Source organism: Pelecanus crispus, chromosome 11, assembly GCF_030463565.1.
Source record: "Pelecanus crispus isolate bPelCri1 chromosome 11, bPelCri1.pri, whole genome shotgun sequence".
NCBI lineage: Eukaryota > Metazoa > Chordata > Aves > Pelecaniformes > Pelecanidae > Pelecanus > Pelecanus crispus.
The window spans coordinates 27,682,359-27,703,959 of record NC_134653.1 but is presented as its reverse complement, the minus strand read 5'-3'; the positions used below and the strand labels follow the sequence as shown (position 1 = coordinate 27,703,959).

Here is a 21,601-nt window from a genome sequence, read left to right as displayed (position 1 = left end):
TCAGTCAATGCTACTCTACTTCACAGTTAATTTGGTAGTAAAATGCTCTACAAGAACTTCTAGACTGTCAGCCACTTGATCAATACTACAGAAAATAGCTAATAGATGAACGGAGAGACTTTAAAAAAACCTGGCATTTTTAATGTCTTGTTGCAAATGCCATTTTTGCATTTCTTCAGTGCCTTCCAATTAAGGATCTCATGGCACTTTCACATGAGCTAAAAACAATGTGCTTTTTTTTAGGATCAAACGACACAAATCAACAAGAAAACATACTGGAACTTAAGACAACAACTGCTATATAATTTGACATTTATAAGAACTGGTGAGATTCTGCGGGTGTCTGAAGTTTCTCATTTTGCTACAATTGACAGCCTCCAAAAGTTGAAAAAAGGGGAGTTCTGTTTTCCTGTCAGCTTCTGCAACAGATGTTTTTCTTTAACCAGGCTGCCTGAAAAGGGAGGTTTTGTAGTTGTAGTCTTTGCAGTCATGGATTGTTAATTCAGTGTTCAATTATTTTTAAAAGAGCATTCCAGTTCACCTACAAAACACATGTACAGAAGGTGGCCCAGGATACCACTGTACCTAAGCTTTCATATCCTGTACACCAAGGATAAGGACTTAACCTGCATGGCATGAATTGTACTTATTCAGCTGCAGCCATATAGTTCCCTACTGTAAGTACAATTACAGCAGTATAGCTTATGCACAGAAAAAGGGAAAGAAGCTATACTGACAATAGACACCTCTGCGGCCTCCTCCAGCCTGAGCATTAATTTATTACACAGGGGAACCCAGGCAGCTAACGCCAATTAACCATTTTCTAGAGGATGCTGGGGGCGGGGGGGGGGGGGCGGGCAGAATCTGGGGCATATATAAACCAGAGCCAACTCATTTGGAAGGGTAAAAAAAGATGGCAGCATGCAGAGGACTTGGGATACAAGCAAGGAAAAAGAGGGACAAAAACAGAAGATGAAAGCAGCTCCAGAAGAGAAGCACGGCAACTCGGAGACACCCTAGAAAAAAGGTGCTATGTTTGAAAAGGAGCTTTCAACAAGCTGGGGCTGGCACAGCTAGGAAACTTTGGAGAGATAAGGGAGCCTGTAGAGAAATGGGTGTAAAAGGTGTACGTTTAAATAAGAGGATTTTATCAGTATTTACCAAGTTGTTCTGTCCCACTCCTCTCCTACCCCTCCACACCATGGCAATCTGATCAATCTGTCTACCAATAACAGCCTGGGGACAAGCACTTCTATACTAGTACAACTACACTTTCAACACTGCAGAAGAGCTGTATGTAGACCAGGCCAAAGTGTTTCCCTTTAAAGCTCACTTTCTACAGTTAGTGCTTGCAAAAATCAACAGAAATGCATTAAGTATGTCAAAACCAGGTTACAAGTATCAGCCCCTCCTAAGTTTCCTTATAAATAAATGCTTCAGCTTCAATGCAGCTCAATCAATGGTTATTTGCATTTAACACACACTGTTTCAGGAAGGTCAACAACAAGCTTAAGAGTTAACAGAAAAAAGCAGCTTCTAATACAACTGCTTAGAATACATAAGCTTCGATTATTGTCCTTAAAGAGACCATCATTTTAAATGTACTACCTTAGGACAGGTTCTCTTAAAACTAAGTCTTCTTCAGTCCTAAAATTGCATTTTTGTTGTTGCTTTTTGTTGGACAGTAATGCACAAGTTGCACATTTGATCTAAGATTAGGGCTCTTCCTACTGAGCAAGCCAGAAAAAGTCCATGGAAGTCTCAACAGGAAAGGTTTTCTTCCCATACTTCTCTGCTATAGACCAGTTCAGTCTTCTGCAGCTTAAGGCCCAACAGAGTTTTAAAAGTGAAACTAAATTCTGGATGATGGAACTATGGTATGAAGGTCAGGCAGTGACTTCAGTTGTATGTATTCCAAATGTATATTAAAAGAACCGTCAAACTGCATCAAGCTGGAAAATGGGCAATGCTAGCAATGTGCCATTAAGTCATCATCCCACCTCAAACAACGCTAATGACAGCCAGGAAAATGAAGCAGCAGTGTAAATCGGGCACAGGGAATCATTCATTCTCATCTGGGTTTTGAGGGTCAAATATTTTGACATGCGTGAATGGGAAGAGCCCTTTTCGACCGTTGACTTCTCCTTCCCACTGACCGTTTATATTCATCCTTGTAACCTTCACAATATCTCCAACCTGCATAATTAAAAAAAAAGAAGTTATCACACATGGGAATCTCACCTCTGATACAAATACAAATCAAATGAAGAGGAACAACAAATACAAGCCCATCGTAGGGAAAAAACCCCACCCTCTTCTTGGCATGAATTGAAAAGAAAAGTTACTTTTACTTAAATAAAATACCACCATTTTGCTGCTAAACACGATAATGTTGTCCGCACTCTTTTTTCAGATTCTTAACTAAATGTATATTACATATTCAGTCAAATTGCTGAACTATACCTTTTCCTATAGGAAAGCTTACAACTTCATTCAATAATATATTTAGCTTAGATATAAATTAACATCACTAAAGCTACCATCAGTAATGAGATGCAACATCCATTCAAAAGAACACAATACTCATACTGGTTTTAGCACCAGCTGGCTTATTTCTTTCAGAGAGAGATTCCTATGGCAAAGAAACCTTTACTTGAAGTTCTAGTTCTGATTATTGGTGTCTAAGAAGCTTCTGTAGTTTCTAAACTAATGGTATACTTCTGAAGCAGGAAAAAGCAATCTCAAGCTTTTTTTTTTTTAAAAAAAGTATTAGATGTACAGATTCTAGCTTTATTTGTTGTTTTCACCTCTACTTCCTGCCAAAGAATTTGAAACAGGAATGATGACATGTCAGGCCTTTCTTACCATAACTGTGTCTCTTCCTATTTGGCAGTGAAAGATGAGAAAAGCTAAACTATGATAAGCAAGAAACATCAGCCCAAATGATCATAAGTTATACTTTTATCACTGTTCAATGCCTGTATTTAATTTGGATTAGGATAACTTACAAAGCAAAATACTTAATTTGACAAGTAGCATTTAAGACTAGCTAAATACTCATTTCTCCCTTAAATGCTTCAGAATAGCTGAACATGTGGTATGTTGCAGCAGCTCTCTAACTTTACACCTCCCTTCCTGTTTACTTAATTTACTCTGTGCTAACTATAGTAAAATTTAGAAAAGTGACATTAGCAGCTAATAATTAATTTTATAAAAAGTAGAACTAGCCTATGACCAATGGCACACAGTTCGTAAGTTTCTTCCCCAAACAAAGTCCGAGCTCTGTGCAGTTGAGTCTCAGTTACCAAGCTACTTTTGTGAATCCAAAGGTAACTTCTTTGTTCTTCTTATTTAAGGAAAAACTAGATTTTAGTCCTGATACAGTATGTATAACCATTTGTCTACATTATCTAAACGGTATTAAAATTTAGAACTGATCCAGACAGTTTAAGGACCTTGGCCAAGGACCTTAGTTTAAATCTTTTCAGTTAAGACTTGTATATTTTCTGTTAAAGAAAAAAATCCTGGGTTTACAAAACAGTGTGCATGTCACTAGATGATCTGAAGCCTGTTTAAACCAGTTACCGTAACTCCAATAGATATTTTTTGAAGATCACTCAGAAGCAAGAATCCTTAAGTGAAGTTTAAGATACGGTAATAAAATCCTTGGCAGTCACTCAGTGTTATAGCTCAAAATAAAATTTCTCAACCTTTGAAATCCTTCTTAGAGATTTAAGCTTTATGTTGCATATTAGAATGAAATTAGACATTTAAGCAAAATGTGTTGCTCCACCCCTGCCCTACTTTTTCTCTACTGCTTGGGTTGTCCCATCTGCCCCCCCAAATTTGGGACTGTCACACTTGGAACAATTGTAATCTTGTGTTTTTAAGATGGGAGAACACCCTCTGAACTCCCTTAAGTTCGTGGGATATAACTGAGACCATATTACTTTCTTAAATGGACAGCTTTACTTATGCTGTTCCTAAACTCAAACATGAAGCCAGCATATACACTGCCCATGATAGTTAGCACATACATACAACATTAATTTGACTGGTTTTCATCTCTTCATGGACTACTGCAGCATGCTTTAATTGTGTATTTGCTAAAAAGCACAGTTTGTCAGACTTTTCACTTTTCACTAACAAGATGACCTAAACAGGAACCTAACAAATGTCTCTTTAGGAAAAGGCTGATAACATCTATAAATACTCAGTGTTACATTGCTAGATTTAAATAACCACTGAAGACGGATACAAGTTCCAAGTTTTAGACCCAAATTCAAGAAGATGCAGCCAACATCACACCAGTTAAAACCTAGTAAGAAACTGCATTTGCACACCACAAAACCAATCCACTCTCACTTAATCTTATTCATGGAAGAAAAAAAAAAATTCTGTAGTAAACTGGATCAAAAACACAGACCTGCATTTTCTGAGAGTCTGACAATTTAATTCTGCTCATGTGCTGTAGAAATCAATCCATTATTCATTTTGAAGCTCTAGAAAAAGATATCCTTCAATTTGACTGAATTTGTACAACATGAAGAGGTTTGGAAGTCTTGCTTCAGCCAAGTGAAAAAAAGTATTTACAATGTAAGTCTATTGCATTGCAACAAACTGCCATGTTGATAACAGTGTAAAATGTTCTTTAGACTGCTGTGTGGGCAAAGTTGCTACAAATCAGTATTTGCTATTAAAGTGTGCTAGCTGACATAAACCACTCAAAAAAAATACTCCCATATGCCAAGAACCCCTGGAATAGTAAATTGATTTGCAATAACTTTATATTATTTTTGAGTGTGGGTTGTTTTTTTTTTAATGAAAGCTTCTGAATATACTCTTGTGCTGTATTATTTAAAAAAAATGCAGTTCCCCTGAGAAGATTAAATGGTACAGCATGTTGAAACAAGACTTTTGGAGAAGGAACCTTGATGTCATGATAGAATAATTCATGGATCTTATGTTAAAGACCTCAATTTTCACAATGCCTAGAAGAATCTGGTCAAGTAGTCCCTCTTATGTAATTTTTCCTCAAAGTACTAACTAAAAGCAGTATTTGGTAAATGCTTTTTAAAGCATCTATAATATGGTCAGTTGAGGTGTGATCTCCCACTAAAATTATTTAACACACTATTTTTTTCAGATAATGTTTTAAGCCAGTCAGAAGGATTGTCTCATGATTAAGCATAGGACAGAGTCAGGAGACCTGGTTCTATTCTCATCTCTGCCACAAACTTCCTGTATGACTGGACAGCTCATGGCCCTTATCTATAAATTAGGGTAACACTTCCTTAGTCTCAACATCTCTCAGATAAGTTAATTCACTTGTGAAGCATGCCAGCATCACTGGATGGAAGTATCAACTGCTGAAATGAGTAATACTTCTGAAATGCAGCCATTTGGTTCCACCCAAATGATAAAAATCAAAACGTACTTTAGATAGCATCCTTTCATTACATCCCTGTTACAGCATGAATTCAAAGCCCTGGGGAAACACAAGCTGTGGAACATGCCAGTCAGAAAGGTTACTTCATTCACTCTAGACTCTTCCATACCTGTCTTCCATTTGAAGCTGATTCATACACTGCAAAAGGTTTCCTGCATGCCATTTTAGTCACACAGTCAACCAATTCAACGTGTTTTACAGATATTCCAACAATTGTATGTTAATAGTTCTATGGCTGACAGAGTTCTGTAATACAAGTTTAAGAAGATAAAAATGCATTAAAACTCTAAATCTTTTTAGCCCACTGGGTCAATACTATAGAAAACATATTGCTCTCTGGAATTTACAGGGTGTTGAATCTCAGTCATTATCCTGATCAGTGTCACAACTCACCTTCTTTGGTAACACTAGCATTAGAACCAAAAAAGAAACAACTGTTCAGACCAGCTGCCTGTTCTAGAGAAGAATAAACGAGGCTCCCTAAGAAATTACTTGATATCCCATTGTCCCCAAAAGGTGTAAAGCTGAGCTACCCAAAAGAGGCAGAGTTTGTGCTGCAAACAGGACAAAGTGACATTGAAGTAGCTGGTGCTTTACGTATTGGAAGATTCAAGAAACCAACAGGCTAAAAGCACAGCTTAACTATCGTTCACTACTGATGTTAGTGCCAGAAGAATAATAGTTGATGCCTAAACCAGAGAATCAAGTAGTTCAGAGGAAAGACCTTCAACCATTCTTGAGACATGAAAGCAGGTCAAAGGGCAGCATAGAAATGTTGAAGTCCTAGATGCAATTAATCTAGCCTCATCTAAGAACAGAGCAAAACAATAGAAATTTGCATTTCAAGTATAGCTAGGACAATTGCCAGAGTAGGGGTTGCAGCACCACAGATAAAGTGCTGCTTTTCATTAAATGATGGTAGCCTGTCTCCAAGTGATTAAGCCAGCTGTCATGACTGTACAGAATTTGGAGAGCTCAAAACTCCCACAGACCATCATTCTTGAGCCACGCTGAATCTCACTGTAGCACAGGATCTTGTCTAGGTTATCCATGTCGCTTTCAGTTTCATCTGAAAACAAACTCTACAAACAGTTCTGAGGGTGAACATGTATTCAATTGTGAGGCACTCAGCACTATCATAATGGGAACCATCAACAACTTTGGAAAAGGAAGTTACAAAGATTACACACGAAATCTCCAAAGTAATTGTCAGTTGTATTTTCAAAGGTAGCATACTGAAAAGTTGGTGCATGTCAGCACAGACACAGGAATCCTGCCGCCAATGTCACTTTCAATTCAGTAGTTACCAGAACTAAAGCTCCCCAATCAACACTTCACACTAGGCAAGTAAGTATAGGCTCAGTATTTTGCTTAAAATCTAGACCTTGTGGGTTAGATGCATTCCAATGTTTAACACAGCAATACTAAGTTTCCTTGGCTTAAGAAAAGCACAATGCTTGTTGTCTAGTGAAAGGAGTAGCCTAATTTCCTAATTAAGAAAGTTCTACTACTAGCACATTTTGGCCTACTTGTCTCAACTTTCCTTTGAAGAGGAAAAAAGTTAACTGTAACCTAATTGTAACAAGCTCAAGAGAAATACTGTAAGTCAGTTATATAATTGTGGCAAATGGATATTTATTTCACCAAAACATTTCAGTGACAGCTTAACTCTGTACTAGCAAACATACATGTATATGTTTGATATATCATAAACAGATAAACTACTTAATATTACAATGCTGGCCCAGGTCTAGAATAAGCCATCATTAGTACAAAAACTGCTATAAAAAAAATACAGTGAAGCTCTTGTTTAAAAAAAAAATCTCCAGATTCCGTAACACTGTCACGTTAAATCTGGAGATGAACTCTAGGACTACTACTGCCTTCAAAATGGTCTGTGACACTTAACTACAGTGTTTGCAACATATTTAAGAACCATTTTTTAAACACACGGCAGACATAAGTCTAGTGGCTGCTGCTGGTTTCCCATTTTCTGGTTCCTTACGCCATTTCATTCCATTTTCTAAGTAAATTTGGAATTTGCTGTTCACGTCCTGAATCAACCTTCAAACGGTTTACTAATTTTTAAGGGAATTATCCACCATTAGTTTATCTACTGACTATGCTGGACATAATGGACTTTGTTGTATAGAAGTTAGTGATCAATCACCTACTTTGGATCCAAACAAGAAGCACCCAACTACCAAGAGATAAGCTCCTTTAAGGTAAAACATACCAGGTCTTAGTCTCCTGAGCACTGCATATACTTCACATGCTGGTTAGAGCATGCCAGTTTAAAACAAGGCTTCATTGGCATATTACTGTTAACAGGCTGGCTACAGAACTACAGGTTATTAAATGCTGAGAAACTTTAAGGTAGACTTCACTGCTCCGTATCATATGAAGAGTGCCAAAGAATCTCTGCTCTTACAAAATTCACCACCTCCTTAAAGTGCTGTCCTGTATAACCTTTAAACACAGGATTGCCCTCCTAGTTTTCCCAAAGAAAAGCAGGATTTAAGAACAGCGGCACATAACCCTGTAATGTAGAGTTCTAGTCCCAATAAATACAGGACACTGTATCCCTGTCCTTCATATTCCTTCCTCTAGAGCACCAGAAAGGAAGGAAATTGCTTCTTGGCTAAAAGCACACAAGTAAAGAAACAGATCTGGGTGGTTGGTTTTTGGTTTGTGGTTTGTTTTGGTTTTTTTTGGGGGGGGGTGGTTTGGTTGTTTGGGGTTTTTTTTTCTAATGCAGTATCCATGAAAATACTACTCACATTAGTAGTAAAGTTAATTAGTTGCAGTGAGAAACTGAAGACTTCAATCATTTCATTAAAAACATTAAATCTGAACAGCCACGGTAACTAACTCAACTGACAACAGTATTTGTAAATCTTAGAAATACATTTAATTAATCATAGGCTTTACTAACCGTTCACCGGTGCAGGGAGATACCCTTATATGTATACCAACTGTACACTTTGAGATAGTAGCTATACTTACAACTTTTATTTTAGCCTATAAACAGGTTACTATTTAATTTTGTATTTTAGAACATAGAAGTAGAGCATATAATGCAGTAGGACCAAGTCAACATTTAGACGTTAGTCACTTCAATAGCACCAACATGAATGCTAAATATTTTTAGCCCAGCAAGGTCCAAATTGTAATAAATGCTGTATTAACTAGTATCCTTACAGGAACAACATTGTAGTTGCCCTTAAACTGTCACACTTTAAATACTATTTAAAAGTTAAACACTCCATCATTATCCAACCAAACAGATCTTATTTCAGATTTTCAGTAGAATGTTTACTTGTTTTACAAGTTACATTATTCATGTGAGAAATTTGTAAAATAATTATACCTTCCTTACAAAACAAAATTCTCTGTAACAGGCTATCAATCTTTCTCTTTTCTTAAATAAAACTTCTGACAGCTTATGTAAACAATAGTGTGAAATAGAAAAACTGGGCTTGCAAGCAGGGAGCTTGTCCCATCTTCAAGCTGAACCCAGGAGAATGACATCCCTCCACTTAAAAGGAAGTTGAGCAGATTACTATGCAATAGCTTTACTTACTCCAGACAGTATTCTCTTCCTTTTAAGTACTGTCTGTGTGCTGACCACACAAAGCTAGAGCCAGCAAATAGATATTTTGCTCTCATATTGTTTTACCAGTTTAAATGAGATTACACAATCAGGCACTGTATAATTATACTAACAAGGTGTTCTACCTGTACAAGGTGAACTGTGATTTAGAGTACACCTATACTAAGGTGGAGTACTGTCAAATACTATTATTCTGAAGGAACACCATTAACTTCCTTCCCCAAAACATTCCCATAACCTGTTCTTTCCCTGCCACTAGCTATTTTCAGTGCTCTTGCAAAATAGAAGCTTCAAATGGTTCCTATTTAGTGACATGTAGATCCCTGACAAGGTTGGGATTAAATACATCATCAGGGCCCAGCAGGTGTTAGGCAATCTGAAGGAACATCATGAAAAGAAGTTGGATTTTTTTCTTTAGGAGTAGTACATGTGACAAAAAAATATTGCTATAATGAGGTTGCTGAAGTTCCCTATGCATGGATAGGTATGGAGAATCCGTAATCACTGATTTTAATGAAGATGTAGATCAGTTCCCAGAATTCTACTCTGAAGTCTCTTGAGAAGCCACAATGTGGCTAAGGTGCACTCACAAAGAAAACAGACTACATAAGAAGACAAAATACGCTAGTGGTGGAAGACACAAAGACACGAGGCAGTAAGTGATTGGAATTCAGCAGAATAGAAGAATCTTTCAAACAAAACTTCAGCAATTTGAAGGTTCAAAACAATTCAAATCTACATGTTGGTCAGAGACAATCCTACTGGCATACTAGAATAGCTAAAATGACAGGATTGACTAGGTCAATAAAGAGCAAGTCAGAAAAATCTATCTGTGAGGACCATCCTTCCAAAGTGGGTCTGCTACCCTGCAGCAAAGCAAGTTCCCTGAGGTAATTCCATGACACATTGATAACATAACAAAATCAATCGCTTGCCTTGCTTTGTTTTCAGAAGCACAAGTAGTTTTGGCAGGAAACTTCTGTACAGTGCAGTTGGCATTGAATTTACACTTTGCTCTATGATAATTTTCATACACAGTTCAAAAATAACAAGCTGCTAGATTTCATAAGACTCAAGGAAAATCCAGTGATACATATTTAACTTTTAATCCCGTAAGAGTAATCACCTGCAGAGGTTTTACAAATGCAGGAGGAAAAACACTTAGGGCAACTATTATGAATAACTGGAAGTCACAAATATAACCTTTCAAATTTCAGCCAAAGTATCAGCTATAGGTTACAGCTTTAACTTGCAAAGTAATTCAGCAAAAGCAACAGGAAGAGTTCAAAAGTATTTTTAAAACCACTATTATTTTACTTGCTAAAATGCTGTTGCTTCCTTTGCTTGTTTCCTTGCATTTGCTCCTTGAAGTATTGTAGCACAGTCAAATCTCATCTTTGAGGCCAGCACTTTTTCCAGGTGAGGCGTTTCTGAACTATGGGTTAACTAGCCTTCAGTATAATCTAAATGTAAAAGTAACAGTCTCAGTGTTCTGGATATAGCTTTAAAAACTTCTTCCAATCCATCATTTATGCCAGTTAAACTAGAATTGTAACATGAATTCTTTACCATTTAAAGAAAAAAACTCTAAAGTCTTAAAGATAAAAATAAATATTAAAAATATAAATATATAAAATAAATATATTTATATATATAAATAAATATTTTTTTAAAAAAAAATGCTTTGGCAAGCACAGGAACTTTAAAGGTTCAACATAAGTTTAGAGGCTACACAACAGCCTTTCATCTAACCCTCTCGCCCCCAATTTAGGTCTTAAGGTTTCTCAAATGCCACTTTTGAAAACCAAAGTAAAAGGGACTAGATATATTTCTGCCCAGATTTCAGCTCTCAGCACCAGATACTCAAGTGCATCTCATACTACAGTTGAGGATCAGAAAGACTATGTCTATCAGCAATCCTTACCTTTCTCTGAAGGATGCTACTGCCAGTTCTCAACCTGGAATACTGCAATGATTAATGAAACACCTCTTTCCTTCCCCAAGATTAGGTGGAGAAGGAAAGCCAGCCTCTCACTAGCACTCACTTCCACAGCAGGATGTATACACTCCACTACCCTTGTAACGTATTTGCACTGTTGAACAGGAAAGAAGAGAGGGTAAATACAGGTCCTGAAGTAACTTGGTCACTCTGACAAAAGGAAGTGGCATAGATGAAGCAATTTTTGTAGATCTTTCTTCAGAATGTAACCTAACTTCTTCTCAGTCCCTTGACATAGATAAGCAGACTCCATATGAAGTAATCCACACCAACTTTGCCACTAACAATTTTTAGTTTCTTATTTTACAAAACAATTGAAGACCATAAGACTCGAGAGGAAAAACTTACCTCTAATGCCAGTGCAGTCTTGTCATAAGCACAGGGTACTCTCTTTTGGATAGCTTTGGCATAGACTGGTCCATTCTGTGTTGATGGCAGAGGATTGATCACTGCTCCGGGTGTACTGGATACAGAGGGAAGCGGACTTGCGGTTTGAGGCTGAGCATAAGCATGGGCAGGTTCTGGAATACCATAACTATTGGAATTCCTGTTTCCGTGCTTCCCATGAGAAGATCTGACTAGCTTTTCTACATAAGGAACAGGAATCATCCCAATCCGACCCTCCTTGTTTCTGGCGCTCCACCACTGTTCTTCTGGCTTCTCTACAATTACCAGTATCTCACCCTTTTTAAATGGAAGATCCTCAGCATCATTGCCAGGAAAGTCATAGAGAGTCCGAACATACTCCACATTTTCTTCTGCAGTGGACATAGCAGGGGCAGATCCAGATCCCATTGGTGGACTTGGATACCTAAGTTTAAAAAAGATTTGGTATAAGCGATAGCTATTGTATTTCCAGTAACAAAGCTAAGTATCAGTTTTACAGCAGGAACACCAATTGGAGGAGAATTACTTATTCAGCTTTGTAACAAAAGTATTGGCTTGGTAACACTGTGAGGCATTTCATGAGTAACTCATGCTTTCAAGTAATTATTTAAATATGCAAATTAGCTTCCCCAGAAACCCAATAAAAATCTAGCACGGATGCAGAAAATTGGGAGAAATAATGCAAAATCTTCATCCACCTGTTTTGGATTGTTGTGAGTATCTTAGGGTAGAATAAAATTAATTCTATAGCTTAAGTTACAAGAGTCACAATACATAAAAACAAATGAAAATTATTTGGGTGACTTGGGGTGGAAGGACTCTTGAAGAGCTAAATAATCCTCTTCAGTTCATCACGTTTACATTTTTAACTTCAGCATCCGCTTCTAAAGAATTCAGTAACGTCAATTCAAGTAATGCCAGACTTGAGGGAGCATAGTGGAAAAAGGGAACAAAAGTAACAAGAGGGTATGATAAACACTTTTCTAACTCAGAGCTAGAAGTCCAATGTTGTCCTTCCAATTGGTAGTACAGCATCTTTCTAACTGAATTCTACTGCTTACACACACAGAGTTTTGGGGACAGCCAGTCACATTTATATTGAAAACTCCTTTCTTTAAGAAAAGAGATAGGCAAATCCTGTGTTTTTAGGAGACAACACTTATTCTCTCTTTTCTGGAAAGTAATAGGGAATTAAGCTCCCTAATCTTATTTTTACAACTTCAACTCTCAAAGGTTATTACAATATAACAGAAAAATTATTAGTTTCAAAGTACTTATCTTTACTGCATATTTAAACACCTAATAACCTAAAAGTGACATCTTCATAAAAGACAATATGAAATACTTGCATCCACTGGTAAGAATGGAGTAAGAAATGAAAAAGCTAACCATCTAGAAATATTCCTTTGCCTTGTTAACCATAATACTACCTTTAATTTATTTACGTAATTGTTTATTACTATGCCCATCATCTGTCCAATACAGTCACTTCATTGTCTGTGATAGTATATAAGATGGTTCATCAACTGAGACTATTTTCACTGCAATCTATTTTTATCATAAATTTTATACATTATTCAAAGCAGCTGTCAGAAATCTTAACATATATAGGCCATAGCAGATACTTATTATCTAAGCTACAATAGCAAGAATGCATGTCATTAGCCTACTTGCAATAGCAAAAGAGAATTGAAAGTAAGACGGAAGTCAAATCCCTATGATTTTTGCAAGATACACCAGAAACCCTGAACAGAAAGATATACGTTTCTTCAAGACACCCTGCTGCAGCCAAAGCCGGGGGAGACAGTGTGAACCCTTTAGAGAGCGGTCACTCTGCCTAAGCAAGAGCTCAGGAACAACTGCAATGATGGTCAGAGCTCACTATTGACACAAAACAAACACAAAGCTTAAACCAGTCAGTTTTCAACTGTTTTACAAGCTTGAAATGTCATCTCTGAGAGCTAAAAGCATTGTATGGCTATATACAACAAACTACTTAATCCCACCATGAAAACCACCTCTTCATACTGTACTTTATGAAATTAAAACAATCAACAGCCTTCAAAAGCACAAGCACCTGAGTGCAATGTTCCTCTGAAAATGTCAGAGAGATAAGAATTAGCAATAACAGTTCTGAAGCACGTACCTGTCCACCCCTATTCTAAATGTAGTTCATTAACTAAAAATAAATTTAAACAAAAAAAAACCCCAAACCGGAAATGCTACCTCTTGGCCTCTCTCTTGCAGCAGGAAGTCTCCTTCAAACAGAATTTCAAACCATCAACCATGTCATTGATTTTTCTAGGAGTTTAGAACAAAAAATCAGGCTAAGGTAAAACCACCTAGTCGATCCCATTTGTTGCTTTATAAAAAAGCTTGTCAGTTCACAGTAGGCTGGGTCCCATCTGTCTCTGTATGCTGAGAGAACAATATGCAATCAAAACCTTGAAAATAAGGTGGTACTAAAATGTTCATAAAACATTTCAGACAAGACTCATAACAAATACCAAGTGAGCAAGTGGAATCAGCTAAGTTTTCAAGTGTTTTGAGAAAGCCAAGTCAGTCATTGCCATAAATGATTAAGAACAAGTTTTTACATCCAGAAAGGCACAACAGTATCCAGGTTAAGGAGAAACGAGATAAGCATAAAGATTGCTTCAGTGTAGACTTTTTTTCCTCCCAAGTGTCCACAGTTTTAAGCATACACATAACACTGGGCAGCTCCATTTAAGCATTCCTGCAATGGTGAAAGTAATTTTTTTTCACCTGCCCATCTCTCTAGCCATAGCACAATCACTACCTAGAAGACTTCTCAGCAACTTTAAGAGTTCTTGAAGCTACTGCTTTCTGTCACATCCCTCCCATCACCTGACAGCTTTACAGGAAGACTTTTTTTGACCACTTGAGTTTTTCAAATTGATAAGCTATTGTCAACCTTTGACAAGTTACTGATTGTCATTAAGAACTGGCCTATGCCAAGGTTAAATTGTGACTATAAACTTCAAAGTTATTCTTCCCCCCTTAAGAACTCGCTAATCTGCAAAACATAGTAAGATTTTTAAACTGCATAATTTAGAAGTAAACCGACTCTAATTTCTTTTTTTTTTTTAATGTGTCACTACTTTTCTAGCTTTTATTTCACTTCATTCTACCCAGGAAGCCCAAAAGCTTCGAAATAAGATACTGGGAAAGGCTTTATTAATTAAAAATGAGGAATATGTTCTAGAGGTCTTGATAAGCAGTTTACTGACGCAAGTTGCAGGTATGTCCCACGTTGAGAACAGGACAAAGAATGAGCTCATAGCCAAGTCACATTTTCCCATCCTCCTAGAACAGCACTTCTCACTGTAGTGCATGCAGTATGCAGATATAGATGAACAGTGACATAACCAAACTGTGAGAAATAAATGTTTTACATTTTTGGGGGGTGGAAATGCCACTCTAGAGGTTTGGGAAATGCTGTCCTACAACGTGTTAAAGCTGACTTAACAGGGTGAAGCATTCTAATCACATAAAAGCCTGTTCTATTGTAATCAGTGTGGATGCAGGGGCAGACAGCAACTGAAGCTCAGAGGCTGTACTTCAATCACCGAGAAGACTTGTGAATCAGCTTCTCAACCATCCTAGGAACAGAACGACAATACCAGAAGAAAAGGTTGACACAAAGCACGACCACACCCTCTTGCAAGGCAATTATAGCCAGTGTTAGAGATGTACAGGGTACCTTCACATATGCCTACACACACTGCAAGGACAGGCCCCGTGCATCATATGGATGATCTGACTGAAAGAGCAACCCGTAATGGTCACTGAGATCCAGAGTGCTAAGAAGCACCACTGTTAGAAACAGGTTCAAACGAGGGCCATAAACAAATGCTTCCTTAGTATGCATAGCATGGCCCTACATCCAGCGTTAAGATCCTGCAGCTACTAGGTTGGACGAAGACACCCCCCTCCCCCCCCCCGCCTTGCACCACCTCGAGCAAAGATGGCAGTGGGTGGGGCGCAGGGAGGGTGGCACTCACCTGGGCGCAGGCTCGATGAGGGTGGTCGTGTCCAAGTAGTGGATCTTGTAGAACTCCAGCAGGGCGGGCAGGTGCTCAAACTCCTGGTCGCCGATCTTAAAGCGGCGGTTGGGCAAGGAGTTAATGATGTAGTGGGAAACCCGGGAGTTCTCGGACACCGAGAGCACGTAGTCCCCCGGGCAGGTAGACGAGTCCCGCACCAGGAACATGCCATGCCGCTGCCCTTGCAACCGCGTCTGCGCCTCCGCCCGAGACACCGGGCCCACGTACCAGCTGGAGCGGTCCGACGAATCGAAACGAGCGGCGGAGGACATGGCTCCGGGCGGGGAAGGGGAAGGGAGGGGGGGAAGGAAGGTGAAGAGCCCGAAGGCCCAGGCGGAGGAAGAGACCCAGAGAAGGGAAGGCCTGGGCAAGGAGGCCTGGGAGGCGGAGCGGGCTGGGGACTAGGAGGAAGCCGCTAGCGCCCAGCCCAGGAGATAAGAAGCCCAGGGAACGGGGGATAAGGGAGAAGGAAGCTCCGTGCCCCTGGAGGCGAAGGACCGAGGAGCGGCTGGGGTGGGGCTGGCCAGACGCGGCGGTCAGGGCCCCCGAGTCTCCCTCAGCGGCGGGGTGTGCAGGGCATCCTTCCCGCCTCTCTCTCAGGCCTGCGGCGGGCCCGGCCGGGCGGGTGGCGAAGAGCAGCGGCGGCTGACAAGGACAGACGACCCGGGAAGGTGGCGAGGTTAGCCTGCTACGGTGCCTCACCGCCGGAGCCAGACGGGAGGGGGGGGGCGGGGGAGGCAGAAGCGCCGGGCTCCCGCTTTCTCCTATCGGTTCCCTCCCCTCTCAGAGCCGAACACCAAAATGGCGGCGGCGCCGGGCGGTAGGAGTTCTCCGGAGACACCGCCCCGCGCAGGCGCGCTGCGCGCCGCAGCTCGCGCCGGCGGAGCGGGGCGGGGGGGAGGACGCGGGGTGCCGCGCGCTGCGGGGGGGAGGGGCGGCGGAGCGGAGCGCGGGGCCGTGCCCGCCTCAGCGGGCGGGGGGGGCTCCGTGGCTCGGTGCCGCGTCCTCGCGCCCTCCCCTTCCGCCGTCCCTCCGGGCTGGAGTCATTCAGGCCTGCCCCAGCGCAGCCGGCGTGCAGGCCCCGCCGGCCGGGGGTGGGTGACGGCGAACGGCCTGTCCCAGCACATCGTCCCTGCTGCCCAGCGCCTGCCTTGCCCGCTGTGCCATGGCGCCCCGGGGCCTGCTACGCTTCCCTTCCCTCCGGGGTCCCTGCTGCCCTGCCCGGGCTTCCCTCCCCTCCCCGCGCCTCCTAGCTCGGCCAGGCACCCTGACCGCGGGCGGTCTGGGAGCAGAGATCACCTTCCCTGAGGTTTTGTTTTTATTAGTTGATTATTTTTTTAAGGAACAAAACGGACCATTGTGAGAATCTCTGATCTTGAGATAACTTCCAGCGTCCTCGAAGAGACGGTGCCCTCTTCATAGCCTTGTTCCCAGATAACGGGGTCAAAGCCCTGGCTGTCTCGGGGCGCAGGCGGGAGGGAAGATGGTGCGGCAGCCGCTGAAGAGGAAGGAAACCCCGGAAAGGACTCAGCAGGCCGCAGGGGCAGGGGCTGGGCAGGCACTTGGCACATGCTTGGATTGCAGAGGGAGGTTGGCGTGCGGTGACCTCAGACGAGCAGCGTGGGCCTTTGCGTGGTCTGGCTGAAGTTTGGGAGAGCTGGCGGTGGCAATGGGCACGTCCAGCAGTAATAGGCAAGGGCGCGACAAAACAACTGCGCTAATTCCCCAGGCGTGCTAGAAACCTTTGCAAATAGCGTGAGTTTAGCTCAGTCTCATGACTTTGTTTCATTTGTGCTTTTGATTCTGGCTTTTCGTTTTGCTTTGGGGCTGGCAATGTGAATTGAAGCAGCACTTGAAAGCAAAAAGCATTTAAAATGGAGAAATAGATTTAAGATGAGTGCCTTGAAGTGCCTAACTACACTGTTGTGCAGTCTTATTCCAGCTTTGCCGTCTTTCTTTCATGCTCTGCCTTTTCCGAAAACTCAGTCACAATATGGTCATTTTTTTCTCTTTGTTCTTCCTATATTGGCAGCTAGGGCCAACTGAGGTGCTTGGATTGGAACATATGGGCTGTGTCTCTGTAGACATTTAGCAGAGTTCAAATCATCTAAAATTGAAGACTCATCCAGTGTCACTCATCCTTCCCGCCTGTCTCTCAGGCCTGTCTTGCGTTTTAGACAAAATCATCCAGGAAAGTCTCATAACATCACTAACATGAAAGGATCTTAAAGTAGGCACGGAATACATGTACAGGTATCACTTTACCAGCTGCTGAAATACAGCCATCTCCTGGGTGGAAAACAACAGCTGTTTAGTCATGTACAGCAATACTAGCAAAACAGTAAACCCAGAGATTAATAATACCGTCTGAAAATTCACATTTATGCAAAAATATTTCATCCCTTGCTAGGGAAGCTTACTTAGTAGCTATATCTTTGATCCATTCCTACTGGTTTAAGTGCTTGTATTTGCCAAGGAGAATCAGTTTTAAAACACATGTAGATAGGCCCCAGTAGATTATGAAGGTTGTTATGTTTTCTTCTGTCATTTAAACAGGCCTGGATCATTTTCTGTTTGGCCATGGCCAAAACATAGATTAAAAGATAGTTCTTGGACTTGCTATAACATGCTAAATAATGTTTAAAAATAATTACAAAAGCCACAAGCTAGCAGCAGAATTAGTAACACATATATAAAAAGGAAACAAAACCTATCACTGCATTTTATTGAATTACCGTTTTTGTTATAATAAAAAATGTAGTAGGTCAAATACATAGTGATTTTGCCTCCGTTTCGTATGGATAATACTAAAATCTCAAAAGAGTTGAAAGCTGCCAGGAATAAATAGTATTTAATTATAAACTAGGTTTTGTGCAGTATTGCATGGGGCTGGACGGATACTGACGAACCAGCACACCCACCTTCCTATCCAGAGAGGATTCTAAGGCACGGAGAGGTTTTCAGTTTGGAAGGAACTGCCACAATTCACTGTTCTGAACTTGTATTCATTCAGGCTGTGCACATCCTTCAAGTAATTCCCCCCACAATTTCAATAACTGTGGTTGAACTAGGACAGATCTTCTAGGTAAAAGATCCCCATGTTCTACTTACATATGAGAAACAGGTGACTTGTTCAAGATCGTTGTCTGGTAAGACTGGGCTTCAACTTCCTAGACTACAGACAATCATCTCAGGTTTATTACATCCCTACAAGTGCATTTGGTTTAGGAAGAATGGAAAAATGTATGGTACTACTTTACCTTTTTATTGCATATAGATACATTTACGCTCTTTGTCTTACCTGTGGGCATCTTCCACCCTCAGAGCACAGCCAAATAGTTGTAGCACAACTGAGGAGGTGGGAAGCTCTTAAAGTGCATCAGCTGCTGATGAAATAAAAACTCAGTTGGCAAAATATTCCCTTGAGGAGGTCCCGTCCCTCTTTCCTCGTGCCCAGCTGCTCCTTCTTCCTTTCGCCAGAAGCTTCTGACCCCATCAGTTGGGCTGAATGCCAAATAAATTGTACATGTGGCTGTCTCTAAGTAAGGAGAAGTAAATTTCTGTCAAGGGTATAGAATGAGAATCCTTATTTGTTTCAAATCAAGTACTGGGTATGCTTCCAATGCAAAATTAGTGACCCTAATTTAAACGATGAGGAAATGGGGAAGGTTATGTTGGATTTGGAGGTCGACAGCTGGAGAAGAAATACAGTAGTGAAAGCAGTTATGAAACAAAAACTGAAGCAATCACAATCACTTCTCCAAATGTGGAAGCCTGAAATACTGCAGGATACAAGTCCACTAATTACAAATCTAGCAAATATGCCTATACAGCTTTACCTCTGTGCTGGCAGGAAATAAGAAAATAGATCATCAAGAAACCTAGTTGTTATTTGTCTGGACTTCCTAATGTATCAGCAGTTTAAGTGTTGGTATTTTGATCACTCAATTCTGGAAGAGTTGTTTCTCTTACAAACCAGAAATAACTTAAAGCTTTCTTAGTTCATTGTCCATTTGTCCACAGGGTCTTGTGCTATACTGTCTCTGAGGACTCGCTGTAAAAAATGAATGCTTTTTACTGTAAGATACAAGACTGACATATTTAAGAGATAAGAGAATTTATAAATACAAAAATATGGAATCAGCCTAAAATCCCTATGAGTACATGTTTTTCTTGAGATAACACAAAGTTTAAGTGTACTCTTGAAGGCTAAGCTCCTGAAGCATCATTCCTGATAGGAAAACCAATCAATAATAATTATACTTCTGCCTATCAATCTGTAATCTCTCTGGCAATTTCTTTATATAAGTAACTGTAGTAAACAAGAATAACAAAGTGCTTTATATCTGCTGAGTTAGATAAAATTGCCAATTTTAAAGCAAAGCAATTTTATTATTGTTTAGCCTATGTGTTACTTTGAGAAGATACATGCTGGACTAAAACGAGCTACTGCTGAATGATTGGGATGGTTTGACCTAAGCTAAACTCTGTGGTTTTTTACCTAAACAAAGTACATGCAAGTAAGATAGCGCATACCATGACTTTCAACAGTCACATTACGCTCAGATGAAAATAAATTTTGGGGGTGAAAGCAACAGAAGTTTTGTTTTTATCAAATCAAAATACATAATATGTTCCCTTAGGTTTAGTTCATGTAACTTAGGGGTATTATACCAGTAACTAAAAACCCAGAAAAAATAATGCAGCACTTCAAGGTGAATCATCTGCTTTAAGGAAAAGTAATTTCCTTATAACTGCATTCTAGGCCTTATATTGATTTGCTTTGCACAGCATCCAACAGCAACATTTAATAAATAATGCAATCACAAAATTGCATATACTGATAAATGGAAAAACGAATTACCTGACTATCTAAAAATCAGTATTCAAACACAGGAGTGATAGGGTAGAAGCTGGAAAAAAAATCCTCCCAAGTTTTCTCAAGATGTTTCTTTAGCTTAATAATTATTCATGAATGTCTTATATACTCCTGTGTAATCTAAGAATTAACCTATCAGCTTCGTTACTTGTAATAGTAAGTAATACCCTCTAGTGGTATACATAGGAAAAGAAGCCAGACAAAGAATGGTTACTTTTTTTTTTTACCATGAAAGACACTAAATAGCATTTTCATTTGTATGACATAGGGTATCACTGGTCCATCGAGAAGGGCTAGTTAAAATAGAAAATGCACTGCAAGCATTAGACTTGAGTTAGATGTCTGGGTTTAGTGAGAACAGCTGGGTCTGGAACATGACCTGGACCACTAGAAGTCTTGAATCACTTGTTGTTTGCAGACAAAACAAGTTGCCACTGCAGCCCTTGCAGTCTGGAAGGTGTGGTTCTAGTGATGTCCAGGTCAGAGAGATCTGTCCTTCCATCTGAGGGCTACATTTAATTCCTACACATTAAAAGTAACTTGGCAGGCAAAATAGGATTACTCCTCAGTCTCCAATATTGCAGTGTAATAAAGCCTGTATTTCCAGACTCCATGTGCAGTTCAGAGTTCATTATCAAAAAAAGATTTTCTGAAGCTCATAATCAGGGTTTCCTGCAGTTACCAGGTCTTTTGTTTTATTTGCCAATTGGCAAAGGTTCAGAGAGAGATTGAGGTGAAAACTGACAGTGCTGGAGAAAAAAATCCAACAAATGCCCCTCTTACCAAGAAAAAACTGTTGAGTTTATTAAGTGTGCAAATACTCTTGAATCTTTTCCAGAAGCCCAGTGTGCTAATGTAGAGTCATCTAGGTCCATTTTTAAATCATCTTTGTTTCCATAATCAAAATATCCCTAAGTAATGGTAATATCCAAGAACTTCTTCCATTTCTCTAAAGTAGTGTGTCAGTGTGCAGTATTTGTCATGATGTGGTGATACTTGACTAGTATCTTATCATTCTGATTGTCACTTTGGTTTTGCCCTTCTGCAACCCCATTATTGCTACAAGATTTAAAAGCTTTTGGTAGTTTGTTGTGATTTTCTGGTGGCACCGATTACTTCCTGCCCCTCCAAGAGGAAGGATCCCATACTGGTTCAGACTTTAAGTCAGCTTCTAAACTGATGTTAAGCAAGAGGGTAGTCAGAAGCC

At 40.0% G+C, this 21,601-nt stretch overlaps 1 protein-coding gene across 3 annotated transcripts; it reads right to left on the bottom strand.

Annotated features, from left to right (window-relative positions):
• Nucleotides 1-869: 869 nt before the first annotated feature.
• On the bottom strand, nt 870-15,787 carry CRKL (CRK like proto-oncogene, adaptor protein). Of its 3 annotated transcripts, none has more exons than XR_012831501.1 (5): nt 15,474-15,709; nt 11,410-11,872; nt 10,987-11,155; nt 10,380-10,525; nt 2,158-2,196 (listed from the first exon to the last, which is right to left on the bottom strand). XR_012831501.1 is itself a non-coding variant. In XM_075718820.1 (3 exons), the coding sequence occupies exons 1-3, from the start codon at nt 15,785-15,787 to the stop codon at nt 2,062-2,064; spliced, it is 912 nt and encodes a 303-aa protein (XP_075574935.1). In that variant the 3' UTR covers nt 870-2,061. The 3 variants fall into 3 exon arrangements, 1 of the variants encoding a protein (XP_075574935.1); XR_012831502.1 differs by lacking the exon at nt 2,158-2,196 and adding an exon at nt 5,657-5,695; XM_075718820.1 differs by lacking the exons at nt 10,380-10,525; nt 10,987-11,155 and having other exon boundaries at nt 870-2,196; nt 15,474-15,787.
• Between the last annotated feature and the right edge of the window lie 5,814 nt (nt 15,788-21,601).

Coding starts and splice junctions, on each gene's coding strand:
- CRKL (XM_075718820.1), bottom strand. CDS start 15,787: ATGTCCTCCGCCGCTCGTTTCGATTCGTCGGACCGCTCCAGCTGGTAC. Junction 11,873..15,473: donor CTCATCGAGCCTGCGCCCAG/GTGAGTGCCACC, acceptor TTTTAAACTTAG/GTATCCAAGTCCACCAATGG. Junction 2,197..11,409: donor AGACTGCACTGGCATTAGAG/GTAAGTTTTTCC, acceptor TTAATTATGCAG/GTTGGAGATATTGTGAAGGT.